This window comes from Kogia breviceps, chromosome 19 (assembly GCF_026419965.1).
Source record: "Kogia breviceps isolate mKogBre1 chromosome 19, mKogBre1 haplotype 1, whole genome shotgun sequence".
Classification (NCBI taxonomy): domain Eukaryota; kingdom Metazoa; phylum Chordata; class Mammalia; order Artiodactyla; family Physeteridae; genus Kogia; species Kogia breviceps.
This window is the reverse complement of record NC_081328.1, coordinates 17,552,752-17,569,859: the sequence shown is the minus strand read 5'-3', so window position 1 is coordinate 17,569,859 and position 17,108 is coordinate 17,552,752. Positions and strand designations below refer to the sequence as shown.

Sequence of the window (17,108 nt, the reverse complement as noted above, 5' to 3'; positions counted from 1 at the left end):
ACAGTGGAATACTATTCAGCCATTTAAAAAAAGAAATCTTGCCATTTTTGAAATGAGGGCATTATGCTGAGTGAAATAAGTCAGAGAGAAAAACAAATACCGTACTATCTCACTTATATGTGGAATCGTAAAAAAAAACAAAAACCAAAACCAAAACCCAAGCTCATAGATACAGAGAACAGATTAGTGATCGCCAGAGGTGGGAGTTGGGGCGGGGGGGATGGGAAATGGGTGAAGGGAGTCAAAAGGTACAAACTTCCAGTCATACATAAGTCATGGGGATGTAATGTACAGCATGGTGACTAGAGTTAGTAACACCGTGTTGCCTATTTGAAAGTTGCTAAGAGAGTAGACCTTAAAAATTCTCATCACAAGAAAATATCTGTAACTTTGTATAGTGCCAGATGTTAACTAGACTTATTGTGGTGACCATTTCACAGTATATACAAATATTGAACCGTTACTCTGTATGAATGAAACAAATATAATGTTGCATGTCAGTTATACCTCAATTTAAAAAAAGAATCCTGGGCTTCCCTGGTGGCGCAGTGGTTGAGAATCCGCCTGCCGATGCAGGAGACACGGGTTCGTGCCCTGGTCCGGGAAGATCCCACATGCCGCGGAGCAACTAAGCCCGTGAGCCATGGCCGCTAGGCCTGTGCGTCCGGAGCCTGTGCTCCGCAACGGGAGAGGCCACAGCAGTGAGAGGCCCGCATACCGCAAAAAAAAAAAAAAAAAAAAAGAATCCTGTCATATCAAATCTGACTCCCTCCTACTTTTCCAACTGTTCCCTGACATTCCCTAGTACAAGTTTTCTGCTCTGGTTAGGCCAGCCTCCTTCCCGTACTTGTAATCTTGCCACATGGTTCTGCCTTCATGCTTAAGCTCCTGTTCGCAATTAGCACTTCATTATCTTTAGGATTGTTTTGTGCGTGTTGCCCCACCCCCAGTGTCATACTTCTCTGTAGCGTTGTACACGTAGTCTGTCCCTGTCTGATCTGAGGGAGCTGCATACATCTTGACTTACAGGTAATCTTTTATAGAAGCACATGTGCAAATTAATGAGGCTATGTTGTTGTTTGTTTTTTGCGGTCTGTGGGCCTCTCCCTGCTGTGGCCTCTCCCGCTGCGGAGCACGGGATCCGGACGCACAGGCTCAGCGGCCATGGCTCACGGGCCCAGCCGCTCCGCGGCATGTGGGATCCTCCCGGACCGGGGCACGAACCCGCGTCCCCTGCATCGGCAGGCGGACTCGCAACCACTGCGCCACCAGGGAAGCCCCAAGGCTATGCTTTTTAAAAAATAAATGTTTCGGGGACTTCCCTGGTGGCGCAGTGGCTAAGACTCCGCACTCCCAACGCAGGGGGCCCTGGTTCGATCCCTGGTCAGGGAACTAGATCCCACACGCCTGCCGCAGCTGAGAGTTCACCTGCCACAATTCAGGAGCCCACCTGCCGCAGCTAAGACCGGAAGCAACCAAATAATTAAAAAATAATAATAATAGATGTTTCAGAATTGATGTACAAAAGACTGTTGTTCTCCAGAGGCATAACCTTGGTATTTTCTCCATTGCTACTCACTAATTCAAAAACTTTTTAGAACCTCTTTGTTTCATTCAGAAGCCAGTGAAAATATCCAGCGCATTCAATACATTTTTTTTTTTTTTTTTTTTTTTTTGTGGTACGCGGGCCTCTCACTGCCGTGGCCTCTCCCATTGCGGAGCACAGGCTCCGGACGCGCAGGCTCAGCGGCCATGGCTCACGGGCCCAGCTGCTCCGCGGCATGTGGGATCCTCCCGGACCGGGGCACGAACCCGTGTCCCCTGCATCCGCAGGCGGACTCTCAACCACTGTGCCACCAGGGGAAGCCCTCTTTATTCCTTTTTTAATCCCCAGGGTCACACCCGGTGCCTGGCACAAAGTAGATATTGAATAATGAATTATAAAATTTGTGAAACCTGAAATATTTCAGCTATGCAGAATGAATGATAAAAGTTTGTCATAAAAGGTTTGCACACAGAGGTCCTAGAAATGCCTTCTTTGGTCTCTTGTAAGAGGTGGTATCACGCATTTGTCATCTAGGGTAATTACTGCCGTTCCTCCTAGAGGCAAACCAAAGAGGTGAGGATTACCTAAGTGCTCGCTTACTTCATACCCTGAGGCTCTCCAAAGCAAAAGGAAATCTTGGGTTGGTGTTAAGGTGTATGCTGACGCCATCTAGTGGTGATTTTGAGAGCTAACCGAATTGAAAGTTTCGTCTTCAACAACCAAACTTTTGCGGAAACATTGTATTTAATATCGTACTTTGTTAAGCCTTTGCCACTGTCTTCAAGTTCATAGCCACTCAGTGGATGGTTTTATCTATTGTGTTTTACAAAGATGCTCAGAAGTTTTGATAAACAAAACATTCTATTTGAAATGAAATGGAATTTCAGAGAAAGTACATGATTGGACGGATCTGGAATCTTAGAACAACATTCTAATCTAATATGTTATTTGCTGTCTCTTAGTCACAGAGTTCCAGACTCACGAGGCAATTTTTTTTTCCTAACATCCTTCTCCTCTTTATTTTTCTGTTTGGACAGTGTATTTTTAAACTAAATAATGTTGTCCTTTCAATTCTTACCTTTGAAGATAGCTGTCGAGCATGTCCTTCAAATTTTCAGGTTAAGCCAGAAAGGCTTAGCTTCTTATTATTTTTGTGGGTCTTTGAACATGAGTTATGTAGACATTTTGCTTATGACTCGTGTTGATTGACAGCTGAGGCAGGGAACCAAATTAGGATCACTGCATTAATTCCTTGTGTGTAGGGATTGCTGTGATTTTCGTAGCAATGTTAATAAAATAAAAGCATTCATTAAAAATCTCCTTCATGCAGAACATAATTGGATGCATAAGATTAACTGCTGTTTTTTTTTTTTAAAGTACTCAATGCCAGAGGGAGGGAAGGGTATAATTATCTCCTCTTTTACAGGTGAAGGAGGCTGAAACTCATGGAGGTTAAGCAGCTTTCATAGGCTCGCTGCTCTTAAGTTTGCAGCGTGAGCCTTTGGACTCAGGTGTCAGGGATTCCAAGGTTGGTGCATTTAGCTACCGTGTAAACTTTCTGTCCAACAATGGGGAGGATGTATAGGAAAACCACAGGAGAAAAATGCACAGAAAACCTTAAAGCAGTCAATAACTCTTATTTAAACATACACTAACTACTTGATAAAAATGTTGGTCTTAATTTATTGTTGACATTATCAGCATGTTTGTTTCCACTCCTAATTATAGCCGACAGCCTTCATTCCAGTGTAAAGGGAGTTTAAGGGTCTTGCCATTTGGTCTCAAATGTTTTAGTTATTTCTCTGCTGCAGTGACCCTACAACAGGAGTGCTCAGAGACCCGGCCGCTGTCCATGGACCAGCATTCTCCCGTTCTGGTGCTCCCTTCTCCCAGCTCTTGGAAGCGAGCTCTCTCTGCCTCTGCCTCTCGGCAGGTGGAGAGTGTAGTGGCAGCCACTTGTGTAGAAACGTCCACTTGGGTGTTGGCCTCGCTCTGGTTCATATGTGTTTATATGTGTGAGTTAATGTATCAATGGTAAATATATATGGGTTTTCTAAATTTTATATTGAATTTTTTCTTTGCAAATATAGACACGTGGGCTTCCCTGGTGGCGCAGTGGTTGAGAGTCCGCCTGCCGATGCAGGGGATATGGGTTCGTGCCCCGGTCCGGGAGGATCCCACATGCCGCGGAGCGGCTGGGCCCGTGAGCCATGGCCGCTGAGCCTGCGCGTCCGGAGCCTGTGCTCCGCAATGGGAGAAGCCGCAACAGTGAGAGGCCCGCGTACAGAGAAAAAAAAAAAAAAAAAAGACGTGATTTTGCACAATTGGAGTCATATCATGTGTGCTGGGTTGTTTTTTTTTTTTTACTCTTTTTTTTCTTAGTTCCTCTGGCTTTCTTCTAACTGCGCACATGGCCTTCCTCCTCATCACCCTACTGTATGTATTTAAAAATACGTAAGACATAATATGCAGCCTTCCATATTTTTCCATGCTCATGTAATCATTTACAAAATATATTTATGTACAATTTATATACATATACAGGGTGGATTTTTAGCTTCTTATATGTGTGAGTGGTGGGATCATGTTATACTTTTTAAAATACACATACCTTTCCACCAGCCATCCCACTCCTGGGAATCCATTTCACAGAAATAAAGGCACTGATTTGTAAGATTGTGTGCAATATTGTACTTTCTACAATATTGTTCATAATAGCAGGAAGGATAAGGGGATAAGGGTATATCTGCACTGTGGAATTTTAGGCAGTCATTTTTTAAAAAAGCGAATTCCATTTATGCCAGAAATGTCTCCTCTACCATTCTCTCTGGTACGGATTTTGCTGTTTTTATTCCTTTACTGACATTTTAGTGGGATTTCAAGAGGGAGAAGAAATAAACGTATTTGGACAATTTTCTTTACAACTGAAAATCTGACTAAATGGATTTCAAGACCTGTTCCAGCTTCTGTTATCTTTTCCTCCTAGCGCTCTGAGGTTGTCTTCAACTCTTTTTATGTCTTACCCTTCTGTATTTTGGAAATTAGGAAATCCCCAGCCTCCAAAATATTACATTGTTTCTTCACTCTTGGCTTACAACCCCTACTGGTCTTTTCTACCAGCAGCATCCAAAGAAACCCAGCCTCAAACATTATCTCTAAAAGTAAACTCAGAACCGTGAAATGTCAGTTCAGAAATAGTTCCTGGGATGTTTGGATTTTCTTGGAAATCAGAGACTCATAGGAAAGAAATAGCATCTCTGTATAACCACAGCTCCATCTTCCTTTTCTTTGGCTTCTGTGCAGATTTGAAAAAGGGCGCATCTACACATTCATTGGAGAAGTCGTTGTCTCTGTGAATCCCTACAAGTTGTTGAACATCTATGGGAGGGACACAGTCGAGCAGTACAAAGGCCGTGAACTGTACGAGAGACCTCCGCATCTTTTTGCCATTGCTGATGCTGCTTATAAGGCTATGAAGAGGCGATCAAAAGACACTTGCATTGTGATATCAGGTATTTAAGAAGTCCCTGTTCTTCCAAGGTCAATATGTATTTAACTTACTTGGTACTCAAGGGTCCAAACAATTGATTAGGTCTTTTTTGAAGTTAAAAGCTTAAGTAATTTTCTAGGGGAAAAAAAATGTAATGCCAGCTTATTTCTGAGCATCTGCTAATCTTAGTTCATTTACACATTATATATTATGTTTGGATGGACTTCTGGTCAATTTTGTAGACTGAGGCGACATAGGAAATTCATCCTCCCATCTCAAACACGGAAAACTACTGGATAAAAATCTAACAGAAATTATTTTAAATAGTCACAGAATGAAACCAGGAAAATGAAATCCTGAGGTACCAAAAAGGAAGCATGAACTCCAAGTCAGACTGGTGAACGGGAGCTAGTGACCAGGGACATACAGAGGCCTGGGGGCTGGAAACAGGCTCTCAGAGCTGGGGGCCAGAGCTCTAAAGGCTGCAGAGAGGGAGACAGGTGACAGACCCTGGGTGCCCAAGCACAGGAGCCGAGCCCTCTCTAAAGCTGAGCTCTTCAAGGAATCTTGTGTAGTGAGTTGGGAACAAGAAAATATCTGCCCACTGACCCAGGATACCCTCTCCCAAACTGTAGGACTTTTTTTTCGTGCTAGTAATAACCTCATATTTGCATGAGTGGCTGTATACTTTTACAAGGCTTTGGTGATCTTTATTCCATTTTGGTTATCAGTGCAGCTCTCTGATTGGTAAGTAGGACAGTTGTGTTTCTCCTTCACAGATGAGGATATTAAGGGTCAGAGAAGTGAGGCAACTTAGTGTTGGAGTTGAAGAATTATACCCTAAGGCTACATTTTATTAAAACAAAATTTGAAGGCGGTATTACTGCCTGATTGTAAAAGGTGGCGGGGTGGAGCGGGAGGCAATTTTATAAGTGTATAAAGTGATAGCAAAAAGTCCCTTTCCCTTGAATACCTTGTTCCCCCCAGAATTCTAGCAGTAACCCCTGTGAACAATAAAGCATTTATCCTTTTAAACATTTTCTCTGTGTGTGCAAATACGTATAGTCACACATAACTATAGAACTATAGAATTATGTTATAACTGCTATTACATAACTTGTTTTTCCATTTAACAATGTCTAGTGGACATCTTTTCATTAGAGTACCTATAGAAGTAGTGCATTCTCTAACAGTTGTGTAGTATGCCATTGAATAGTTGAATCATAATTTATTTACCCAATCCTCTACTGATGGCCGTATTATTTTCAGATTTTAGCTATAACACATAGTGTAGTCTGCAGAAATAGTCTGAAAACCTTTGAAGATTATCATTGGATTATATTAGTATTTTTAGTATTTCTAGAGTATAAAATTCTACAAGTGGAGTTTTGGGTCACAAGGGATAAACATTTAAAAATCTGGGTTGATAATTATAAACTTATCCTTCTTCCCCTCCTTATGTCACTTATCATGCTTTTTATGTGACACCGTATGTCTGGAGCTTGCTGCTTTTGTTTTGTGTTTTTTTTTTTTTTTACTAAAATTGCTCTAATTTTCTGAAAATATTATTTCATCCCCATTAAGGTTTTTTAAAACTCTGCCATAGAAAACAAAGTTATATGAATTTTGCCGTGGCCACTGTTTGTCACTTTCTTGTTTCTTTTCCCCTGGACTTCAGAGTCACTAAGTACTAAGACTTTAAGGAATTAGTTTACCACGTTTTATCCCTCGATTTTTTTTTTTTTTTTTTTTTTTTTGCGGCACGCGGGCCTCTCACCACTGTGGCCTCTCCCATTGCGGAGCGCAGGCTCCGGACGCGCAGGCTCAGTGGCCATGGCTCACGGGCCCAGCCGCTCTGCAGCATGTGGGATCTTCCCGGACTGGGGCACGAACCCGCGTCCCCTGCATCGGCAGGCGGACTCTCAACCACTGTGCCACCAGGAAAGCCCCCTCGATATTTTTACTAAGTAAATCTTGATCTGTAATCTGTTATTTTGCTTCTACAATAGTTTTAATTTTTTCAACATGTTCAGATCTGTTAGAACCAATCCCATATCGACAGGATGAAATAACTCAAAAACCCCCCCAAAATACCAAACATGAAACATAAGGGATTTCAAATGAATAACTAATGTCAAAACTTGAAATTATTCTATTAAAAATTATTCCTCTTGGTTTAAGTTGTAATCTTAAGCCGTAAACAATTTTTCCCCAGGGGAAAGTGGAGCTGGTAAAACGGAAGCCAGTAAGTACATCATGCAGTACATTGCGGCCATCACCAACCCCAGTCAGAGAGCGGAGATTGAAAGGTAAGGGCAGTCTAACAGTGGCAGCAAGTTCTCACTGGAGCTTCATTTTCTATACAGACTTGACTAGGTTAGGCCGAAACTCTGATATGCATGGAGTGTTTATTAATGGTTAAATTACTTTGATTCCCTTCCTGCATACTGTCCCTGTACTTTTATTTATATCCCTCGATTTCTATATTTGTTTTTAATAGAAAGATACTGCTAAGGTGATTCTAGTCTGTCACCGCTGCCTTCAGTGTTATGTTTGCTCAGCAAAGATGTTATACTTTACTGGTAGTTGTATTGTTCAAGCTCTCACAGGTTTCTTGCTCTTTCTACTATACCAGCATCTTTTGTAAACTGTGTCCTACACTCTCTAGAGTGAAAGGGGGACTCTGGGAGGCAGATCCATGCTGTTCCATCATTGCTAGAAGCAGAACCTTGGTATTAGAAGCTCTGAATAGGGTTCATTTCCTGAACGGGTTTCAGGCCACATCATGCTCTGCTCTCAGCAAGATGAGTGATAAAGCGGGTACGCACTGTTTGGGGCCCAGTGTTCAGCAGAGTGTCTGGTACGTGGTATTTACGTAGTAAATATGTAAGGGATGAAGGGATGGGTTTTTTTTTTTTAAATAAGAAAGTAGGAAGTGTGGCTATAAAGCAACATGACTTGACTTTCTTATGTGGTGTGGACTTTTTGAAGAGGAAAAAATAAGAGCTTTCCAAAGTTGCTACTTTGAGGCTCAGTATTTATTTACAGAAGAGTCACATTCTGTATATACATCTCAATCTTCAGTTTTATGAATACAGAGAAAGGAAGCTGGGTTGGTCTGAAAGCAGAGAATTTGGACTAGACTACCCTGCATGGGTAGAATTGGGCTAGATTGCCAGGTCAAAAGAGGTATTTTTCTTGATAGTGATACATCCGCAATTCTCATTCTGACTTTGCAACCTAACAGGACAAGAACAAGGATATAAGTAAGTTTTTAAAATTTCCTTTGGAGCTGAGGAGAGTAACTGGCTGAGAACTAAATTAATTTTATTTCTAAACCCAGTTGGTACAGTGGAGTAAGGCATATTTACATTTACTAGTTTATTTATTTTTATTATTATTATTTTTCGGCTGTGTTGCTGCATGCAGGCTTTCTCTAGTTGCAGCGAGCGGGGGCTCCTCTTCGTTGCGGTGGCAGCCAGATTCTTAACCACTGTGCCACCAGGGAAGCCCCATTTACTAGTTTTTTAAGAGCATATCTTACCACAGTTTTATAGACACTTTCCTTTATTTACCATAAGCAAGCAGTTTCCCTTGCCCCAATTATAAGTATACTTTCATTCATGAGGAGATAAATTTGTAGGGTCACTTACAGTGGTAGTGGAAGGACCAGGGGATCGGTACATCAGGTTATTTCGGCAATACACCCATATAAGAGGAACTTGGTCAGTGAAATAGAAACAAAGACATAAAGTCTAGAATGAAGTTAAAATATGTCCACTGGGAAAGACTGCTCTATAAAGAGTTAGCATTCATCCAATAAAGAATGACTTAAATACCTGGTATCAAAGAGAGATTCCATACAGCTTCAGACGAAATGATGAGCAGTTTCTAAACTAATCAAGACCACATTTATGATGTATTAACCAAATGCAGTAAATTTCACTAGGCTTTATAAGCAAGAACTTAAAAAAATGGAATCATTTTCTGTATCACCCGTTCTTTTCAGAACATCTCTTTTTAAGATTTTTCTTTATGTAAATAAAATATGTTCATTTAAAAGAAAAACTAAAAAAAAAAAAAAAAAAAAAAGAAAAACTAAAATTTACAGCATGATGTAAAACATGAAAGTTCCCTGAAATTCCACCCTACATACCCCATCAACCTAGGTAACCATAGTGAAGTGTGCTGTCCCCTCCAGATTTGTAAGCATTTACTAACATGTGTGTGTGCGCACACACACATGCCCCCACACGTGTGCACCCCTCCACACACAAATCCTGCAATACATATTATTTTTCAACTTCATCTCTCATTCGTGAATATATTCTGCACCTCTTTCTATGTCACTACATATTATATTGGGAAACAAAAATTTATTTTTATCCATCCCTATTGGTGGACATTTAGGTGTTTGTAATATATATATTTTTTGATGTTACAAAAAATGTTACAGTCAGCATCTTTGTACACAAATTTGCATGTCTTTTAATGAAATTTAGCTTCTTTAAAGTCCCAGCCTTTAAAACTTTTACAGTGATTTTCATTTATCTGTGTTAAAGAGTGAAGAATATGTTGCTTAAGTCCAACTGTGTCTTGGAAGCTTTCGGAAATGCCAAAACCAACCGCAATGACAACTCAAGCAGGTTTGGAAAATACATGGATATCAACTTTGATTTCAAGGGGGACCCTATTGGTGGACATATCAATAACTACTTACTGGAGAAGGTAAAAAGTGCTTAATTTCTGAGGGTAATGTTTGCAAATGCTGATTTTTTTTGGCCTGGAATTGTTTTTTCAAATGAGTTATAATTAACCTACAATATTAGTTTCAGGTGTACCATGTAGTGATTCAGTATTTTTATACATTCTAAAATGATCACCACAGTAAGACCAGTTACCATCCATCACCATACAAAGTTTACAGTATTATTGACTATATTCCCTATGTGTACATTACCTCCCCGTGATTTATTTATTTTGTAACTGGTAGTTCATACTTCTTAATCCCCTTCACCTATTTCATCCATCCCCCCAAGCCCATCCCCTCCGGCAACCACCAGTTTGTTCTCTGTATATATGAGTCTGTTCATGCTGAATGTTTTTTTTAAAAACCTGATTATATTAGTAGAATTTCTTTCATTGCCCCAAAGTAGCTTTTAATCCTGTTCTCTGTCCCTTCCTGCTCCTCAGTTAGCTTTCTATGGCAAAATGATCTCTTTCTGTGTTCTCTTATTAGCACTTACAATATCAAGCTGGGAAAAGGTATAGACTTTGTAGGTAAAGGTTTAGGTGGGAGGGGTGGTGAGGGGTGCCAACGTTTGGGTAAGGTTTAACAAAAACCTATCTAGAACTAATCACTTCTACTCCTTTCTACACATCCTCCGATGTTTTTATTTTAATTGATTGGCAATCTCGTTTTCTTCTAGTTTCTCTTTGTTCACTGCTTTACAGTAACATAGATGTACTTTGTGATCTTACAGCCTAATTATGAAGCATACTGCATTTGGTCTGTGAAAACTTAGAGTGTGTTTTTATCTGCCCATGTGAATGATAGGCCCACTTTGTAGAAGATTCCAGTTAAAACTCTCCTCTTGGGGCTGCCAGAGAGGTTGTGTCCTAACTAACCTTCAGTTAGTTAGATTCGCCTGGTTATTACAGTTAAGATTGAACTTTACTAGGTTAAGTCTCCACCTTGAATTGTACTCAGATTTGAACTGACATGCCTTCTCAGTTAAGTGTTTTCCATCTCAGACACACCATAGCAGTCTTTATGGCAGCAGAATGCAGTATAAATCTTATTTTTGTCTGTTAAACTGAAGTCAGACTGTTAAGGAGATCTTGTTTTATCAGAGTCAGTTGAAAAATGACAGGAAATGCCAGCTATTATCAGTCTTTTTTCCAGAATGTTTCATGGCTTCACTTTAAGTACATGCTCAATCAAAAGAATACCCTTGAATGAATATACATTTTGAGTCCTCTCTCAAGAGCAATCTTTTTGAAACCATCTAAAGCAGAGGTCTCTGTGTATGGATTTTGTTCAGCTCACTTTATTACAGGATATAAAGCCTTGCTCTTTGAAATGCCAGCAGACCCTCAGGAAGGGAATGTTGAGAATATTCCTCCCTAAACATTCCTTCCTATTCTCCCCACTTGCAATCCCCCCACCCAAAAAATTTCCTCTTTAGGCTCTAGGTTTAAAAAATCAAAATAGCTTCATTTTCAGAAAGTTTAAGGAACTCTGTTTTTAAAAGAGTAAAAAGAATTATCAAAAAATTGCACAGAAAACCCCATAGAGATCTAGTTTTAGGTTGGTCCCATCCACGCGGTCTTTAGGACATTTCAATGCACTGTTGATACAGGAATCCCTGGGAAAGTGGCTCTCATTTTCTTTTAGGAGTACATTCTCGATTAATGATTTTTTAAAAATTTATTTTATTGAAGTATAGTTGATTTACAATGTGTTAATTTCTGCCATACAGCACAGTGATTCAGTTCTATATGTATATTCTTTTTCATATCCTTTTCCATTATGGTTTATCACAGGATATTAAATACAGTTCCCTGTGCTATACAGTACGACCTTGTTGTTTATTCATTCTATATTATATATTCTATAATAGTTTGCATATGCTAATCCCAAACTCCCAATCCATCCCCCCCCATCCCCTCTCCCCTTTGGAGATCACAAGTCTGTTCTCTATGTCTGTGAGTCTGTTTCTGTTTTGTAAATAAGTTCATTTGTATTATTTTTTAGATTCCACACATAAGTGATATCGTATGGTATTTGTCTTTCTCTTTCTGACTTGCTTCACTTAGTATGGTAATCTCTAGGGCCATCCATGTTGCTCCAAATGGCATTATTTCATTCTTTTTTATGACTGAGTAGTATGCCATTGTATATATGTCCCTCATCAGATTAATTATTTTAATGTGCTTTTTTTTTTTTTTAGTCTAGAGTGATTGTGCAACAGCCAGGAGAAAGAAGCTTTCATTCTTTCTATCAGGTTAGTAATCTGTTATGCAGATAGTCAACCATTTGCCCAGTTGTGTAGGGAATGGATGCTTTTATTTGGGGCTCTCTCCTGTCCTGTGCCTCCCACGCCTCCATTGGCCCGTGGTAACATTACACATGGGTGCACACATGCGTATACCCTACCCCGTGGGCTTCTTCAGAGACTTGACGAGCATGGCTGTTATAAAGAGCTAGCAGGTGGTTAACCAACCGGACGACTGCCTTAGTTGAGCATCCCTTGTGTTTCTTTGCAGTGTAGGTAACATTTTAATGACCCTAGAAGCTTTTGAAATGGTACATTCTGAATATGTTAAATTAATTTTGTCTTATTTTTGAATTGAAGCTTTTGTTCCCATTTTGGGGTGTTCCAGAAATGGGAGTAGAAATTCAGGTTGTTTTCATTTAAAAAATCAATTTTAAAAATCCAATAGTTACATATTTTCAGTAAACCAATGATGAGCAAAGTGTGCAGTTTAATATAAAGGATTTAAATGTATTGCCTTCTAAAATGTATGTTCTGTGTAGAAGGACTCTGCGTACTGTATTTGTGTTTTTGTTGACAATTCGCCATGTTTCCAGTAAACTAGCTTTCTACCAAATATAAGAGTTCTGTTCGTTTCCACACTTGAATGAAAGTGTTGGAATTTGTCTTTGTCCAGCACTACAGTCCCGGTTACCCAGTTGTCCTTTCCTGGGATGCAGAGATTGATGAGGAAAAGCTGTTTGTTTCCAGTGTAATTCAACATATGACTGGCTGCTGACACCTCTTAGTTCTGAGGCAATATTGACTTTTTCTGAATTTGAAACATAACCCTATGCTGTCCAGATAACAAGGCTGCTAAGCACGTGACCAGCACAAGAGCGCAAGCTCCTGTTTTACAAATGGCCACAGTCAAAGCAAAACCTTTCATGCCAGTTATGTTGTGAAAGGGCTAAGAGTTTTTAAAATAACTTTCCTCATGACTGTATAACATTGTCCATCACTGATGATGCTGAAGCCATTACCTTCGAGGTTTAAAAAAAAAAAATCTTCAAAGCTAGAAACAGGACGACCTAAGTGAATTAGCCCAGAAAATGAAAACAAGCTAGACTACCAGTAAGAATACATGGTGTGTTGGGTTCAGGATGTATTTTGCTAACTTATTTTTTATTTTTTTTGCGGTACGCGGGCCTCTCACTGCCACGTCTCCCCACGCTGCGGAGCACAGGCTCAGCGGCCACGGCTCATGGGCCCAGCCGCTCTGCGGCATGTGGGATCTTCCCGGACCAGGGCACAAACCCATGTCCCCTGCATCGGCAGGCAGACTCTCAACCACTGCGCCACCAGGGAAGCCCTTGCTAACTTATTTTTAATTAAATATTTTTCAGCTACTCCAAGGAGGTTCCGAGCAGATGCTCCGCTCTCTGCATCTCCAGAAATCCCTTTCATCCTACAATTACATCCATGTTGGAGCCCAATTAAAGGTAAGAGTTTCCTTATTGAGATGATTCAGAAATAGAATCAGAGAATCAGAAGGGACATTAAATAATTATCTGGTCCAGCCTGCTGCCTTTAGGCAAATGAATGGCTCTTTTATTCTATTCTGTTTTTAAAATTCTCAGGGACAGAGATTCAATATATTATTGACTCAATAACTTTGTTTAATAACCCATTACTGTATTTTATCACCATCCGATAGGAAAGAAGTTTCTCTCTTAGGATCTTGTGGGGTTTTTAAAAATTTTTAATCCTATTACTTTTATTTTGACACTATAAAAATATTGTTACAAGTAGGAAATCTATCGCAAAAGAAGGTACCATATCATTTGGCCAAAGGCAAGTTGGTAAGACAAAAGAAAGTTTAAAAGCACTGTGGTAGTAAGTAAGTAAGTAAGTAAGTAAATAAATAAGCAAGCCAAGCAAGCAAGCACTGTGGTTGAAAATGGATATCAAAGATTGCCGTTCACTATTTTTTCCAATAATGATTTTGATGTATCCTAGAAATAGGTTTGTGACCCTTGGAGCATTTCTATCCTGCCTTCAAGTTTTTTCCATTTTTTTCCCCTTCCTTTGCACGTAAGCCCTTGCTCACACATATGCAGATCTTTTTGCCCTTTTATTTCTAATTAGTTTTCTGTTATATATATAAAATACAATTTCTGCTAGCCATTTTATACCTAATCCTAGTAATGTAGTAGCTTATTGATGATAGGTTATAAAACAGTAATTGCAGTGTTATCCAATTTTGTTGGGGGAAAGGTGTGTGTGTGTGTGTGTATGTATACACACACACATACACACACATACATACACACATGCACGTGTGTGTGTGTATGTATACACACACACATACACACACATACATACACACATGCACACACATATATACACACACATATGTGAAATAAGATTTGGAGGGAAATAGACTAGGGTTTTACTTGTTTACTCTGGATGGATGAGATTATGGGTATTTGTGTTCTTCTTTTTCCACATTTCACATTTCTTCTATAATTAAAAATGCACAGCTTTTGTAGTTGGAGGAAAAATAAAAGAATTTATAAAAGGAAATAATATAGATGTGAGAGGTGGTTTTTTTTTTTGTAATTTTTGCTCTTCATCCTAAGCTAATTATACCTGCATTACTGGTTTAATGGTGTTTTTATTACTGTGCATATAAATAAATGATATTTAGCATTTTGCAATTAATTTTCCATTGTTTGAAATTTAAGTTGCACGAATTTTTTACTTTTACAGTCATCTGAGAACAGGATGTTTGGCTGAAAATTAATTAAAAGCAAACAAAACACCAGAGGGCAGTACTCCAGCTTTCTGAGAATAGGTCAGAGGTACTTAAAGATGTATAAAGGATTGTAAAATCAACACTTAAAAAACCAGTGACTGGGGCTTCCCTGGTGGCGCAGTGGTTGAGAATCCGCCTGCCGATGCAGGGAACATGGGTTCGTGCCCCGGCCCGGGAAGATCCCACATGCCGCGGAGCGGCTGGGCCCGTGAGCCATGGCCGCTGAGCCTGAGCGTCCCGAGCCTGTGCTCCGCAATGGGAGAGGCCACAACAGTAAGAGGCCCGCGTACTACAAAAAAAAAAAAAAAAGCCAGTGACTGAAAATATTCTTTTAAAATCAGATTGTCTTATTGACCAAGTGGCTTTTGGCCCGGTCATGTAGAGCCCCACAGAAAGCAAGTATTAAATAAACATTTAGCCTTTTTTTCAAAGCTAAATTTAGCGTAGGTTCCCTTTCCATCAAAGTTTTCCATTCCTATTCCTCCCCCTCCTTTTTTTCTGCCTCTCTAATAAAAACAAAGAAGCAATACATGATCACAGTCAAAACCTAAAATAAACATGAACCAAAAGGAAATAAAAATATGCTAAAGCTCACTATCCAGAGATAATTATTGATAACAGTTTATGTGTATATATTTATTCATGGAATCATATAATAAATCCTGATGAAATCAACCTTTTATTATATTATAATAGAATCATTCATATCTTCCCATGTAAACAAATATAAATTAATAGAATGATTTTAGTAACTATAAAGTATTGCACTCTGTGTATCATGCTTTTACTTAGCTCTTCTAAAATATAGGACTCATGTACAATTACGACCCTGTGGGTTGCAGGTAAGGTAAGACCCAATTCAAAGTCACCAAAAGCAGTAAGGAACTTGGGTATCTCACATAACAAGAAGCCCTGGGATGGGGCAGTTCCAGACGTCGTTAATTCAGTGCCTTAACAATGTTGATAGGGACCCAGATGTTCCTTTGTTTCTCCCACTTACCAGTTCTGCCATCCTCACTGGGTCGGGCTGGTCTACTACAGCTGATTTTCCTCATGGTCCCCAAATGGCAGCAGCAGTTCTAGGAGTCACAGGCAGAGGAAACGTTCCTGGCCGTAACCCTTGCTAAGCTAGGGAAACCTCATGTCTTATGGACCAGAATGGCATGACATGTCCATGGCTGACCAATCACTTGGTAAAGGGAATAAGGTCCCTGTGATTTGTTTAGACCAATGAAGATGTACCTCCTGAGGCTGGCACCAGTTCTGAAAGAACGGGTGCACTCAGAGAGGGGTAAACAAATCAGGGTTCTATCAACAAGAACGAAGTGGGGCTGGGGGGGGTGCCTGTTAGGTAGGCAGCTGACAGTTCTCCTCAGTAGGACGCGTAGACTTTGTGTCTGGTTTCTTTGCAGTTTCGACATGGTTGCAGCATCTAATAATAGTAATATCTGATACTCGAGTGCTTTTTATGTGCTCGGAACTAGGGAGGTGCTTTATATAAATTCCATTCCATCCCCACAACAACCCTGTAAGAAAGGCATTGTTGTGCCCACTGTGCCCATGAGGAAGTTGAGGCTTGACAAGGTTAACTCTCTCTCTCAGAGACCTGGGAGGGGCAAGAGCTTGCCTGGTCGCGTCCTGGGCGTTGGAGGGACACATGCTCACCAGGCAGAGGGGAGTCCTCCCTGTGCTCTTCCTTAGCAGGCGAGCATCAGGCCAGGTCTCTGTGTCCCGGCCAGAGCAGAAACTCACCAAGGAAGAGATCAGGCCCGGGCAGATGCTGCTTTGGGAAAACTGCTAAGATAGGCGGTTACCGTTGCTTCATTGTAAATTTTATTGACACACTTGTATTTCCAACCTGAGGGCTACAGATCCTCAAGGCGGGTATCTTTGAACCCCCGTCTTAGTCTAGCTGGGCTGCTACAACAGAAATACCATAAACTTGGGTGCCTCATACACAACAAAGGTTGATTTTCACAGTTCTGGAGGCTGGGAAGTCCAAGATCAAGGCACCTGCAGAGTCAGTGCGTGCTTCCTGGTTCAAAGGTGGTGCCTGCTTGCTGTGTCCTCACAGGGCAGAAGGGCCGGGGATCTCTGGGTCTCTTTCATATGGGCACCAACCCATTGTAAGGGCTTCACCCTCAAGACCTAATCACCTCCCAGAGACCCCACCTCCTAACACCATCACCTTGGGGGTTAGGATTTCAACATACGAATTTGGGGGTCAGGGGACAGACATTTATTCCACAGCAGCGCTTCTGTGCCATTTAAAGATCT

The 17,108-nt window shown here is 40.5% G+C and overlaps 1 protein-coding gene across 4 annotated transcripts in view; it reads left to right on the top strand.

Annotated features, from left to right (window-relative positions):
- Positions 1–17,108, top strand: part of MYO1D (myosin ID) — a 352,561-nt gene that overhangs the window by 93,020 nt on the left and 242,433 nt on the right. For 3 of the 4 annotated variants that reach the window (XM_067021776.1, XM_059047839.2, XM_067021777.1), the window contains exons 2-6: positions 4,850–5,058; positions 7,252–7,345; positions 9,599–9,764; positions 11,990–12,043; positions 13,420–13,515. In XM_067021776.1, the coding sequence (XP_066877877.1) occupies positions 4,850–5,058; positions 7,252–7,345; positions 9,599–9,764; positions 11,990–12,043; positions 13,420–13,515 (619 nt within the window). Of the gene's footprint in view, positions 1–2,984; positions 3,075–4,849; positions 5,059–7,251; positions 7,346–9,598; positions 9,765–11,989; positions 12,044–13,419; positions 13,516–17,108 lie in introns of those variants that run through there. The other variant, XM_067021775.1, reaches the window with a different exon arrangement.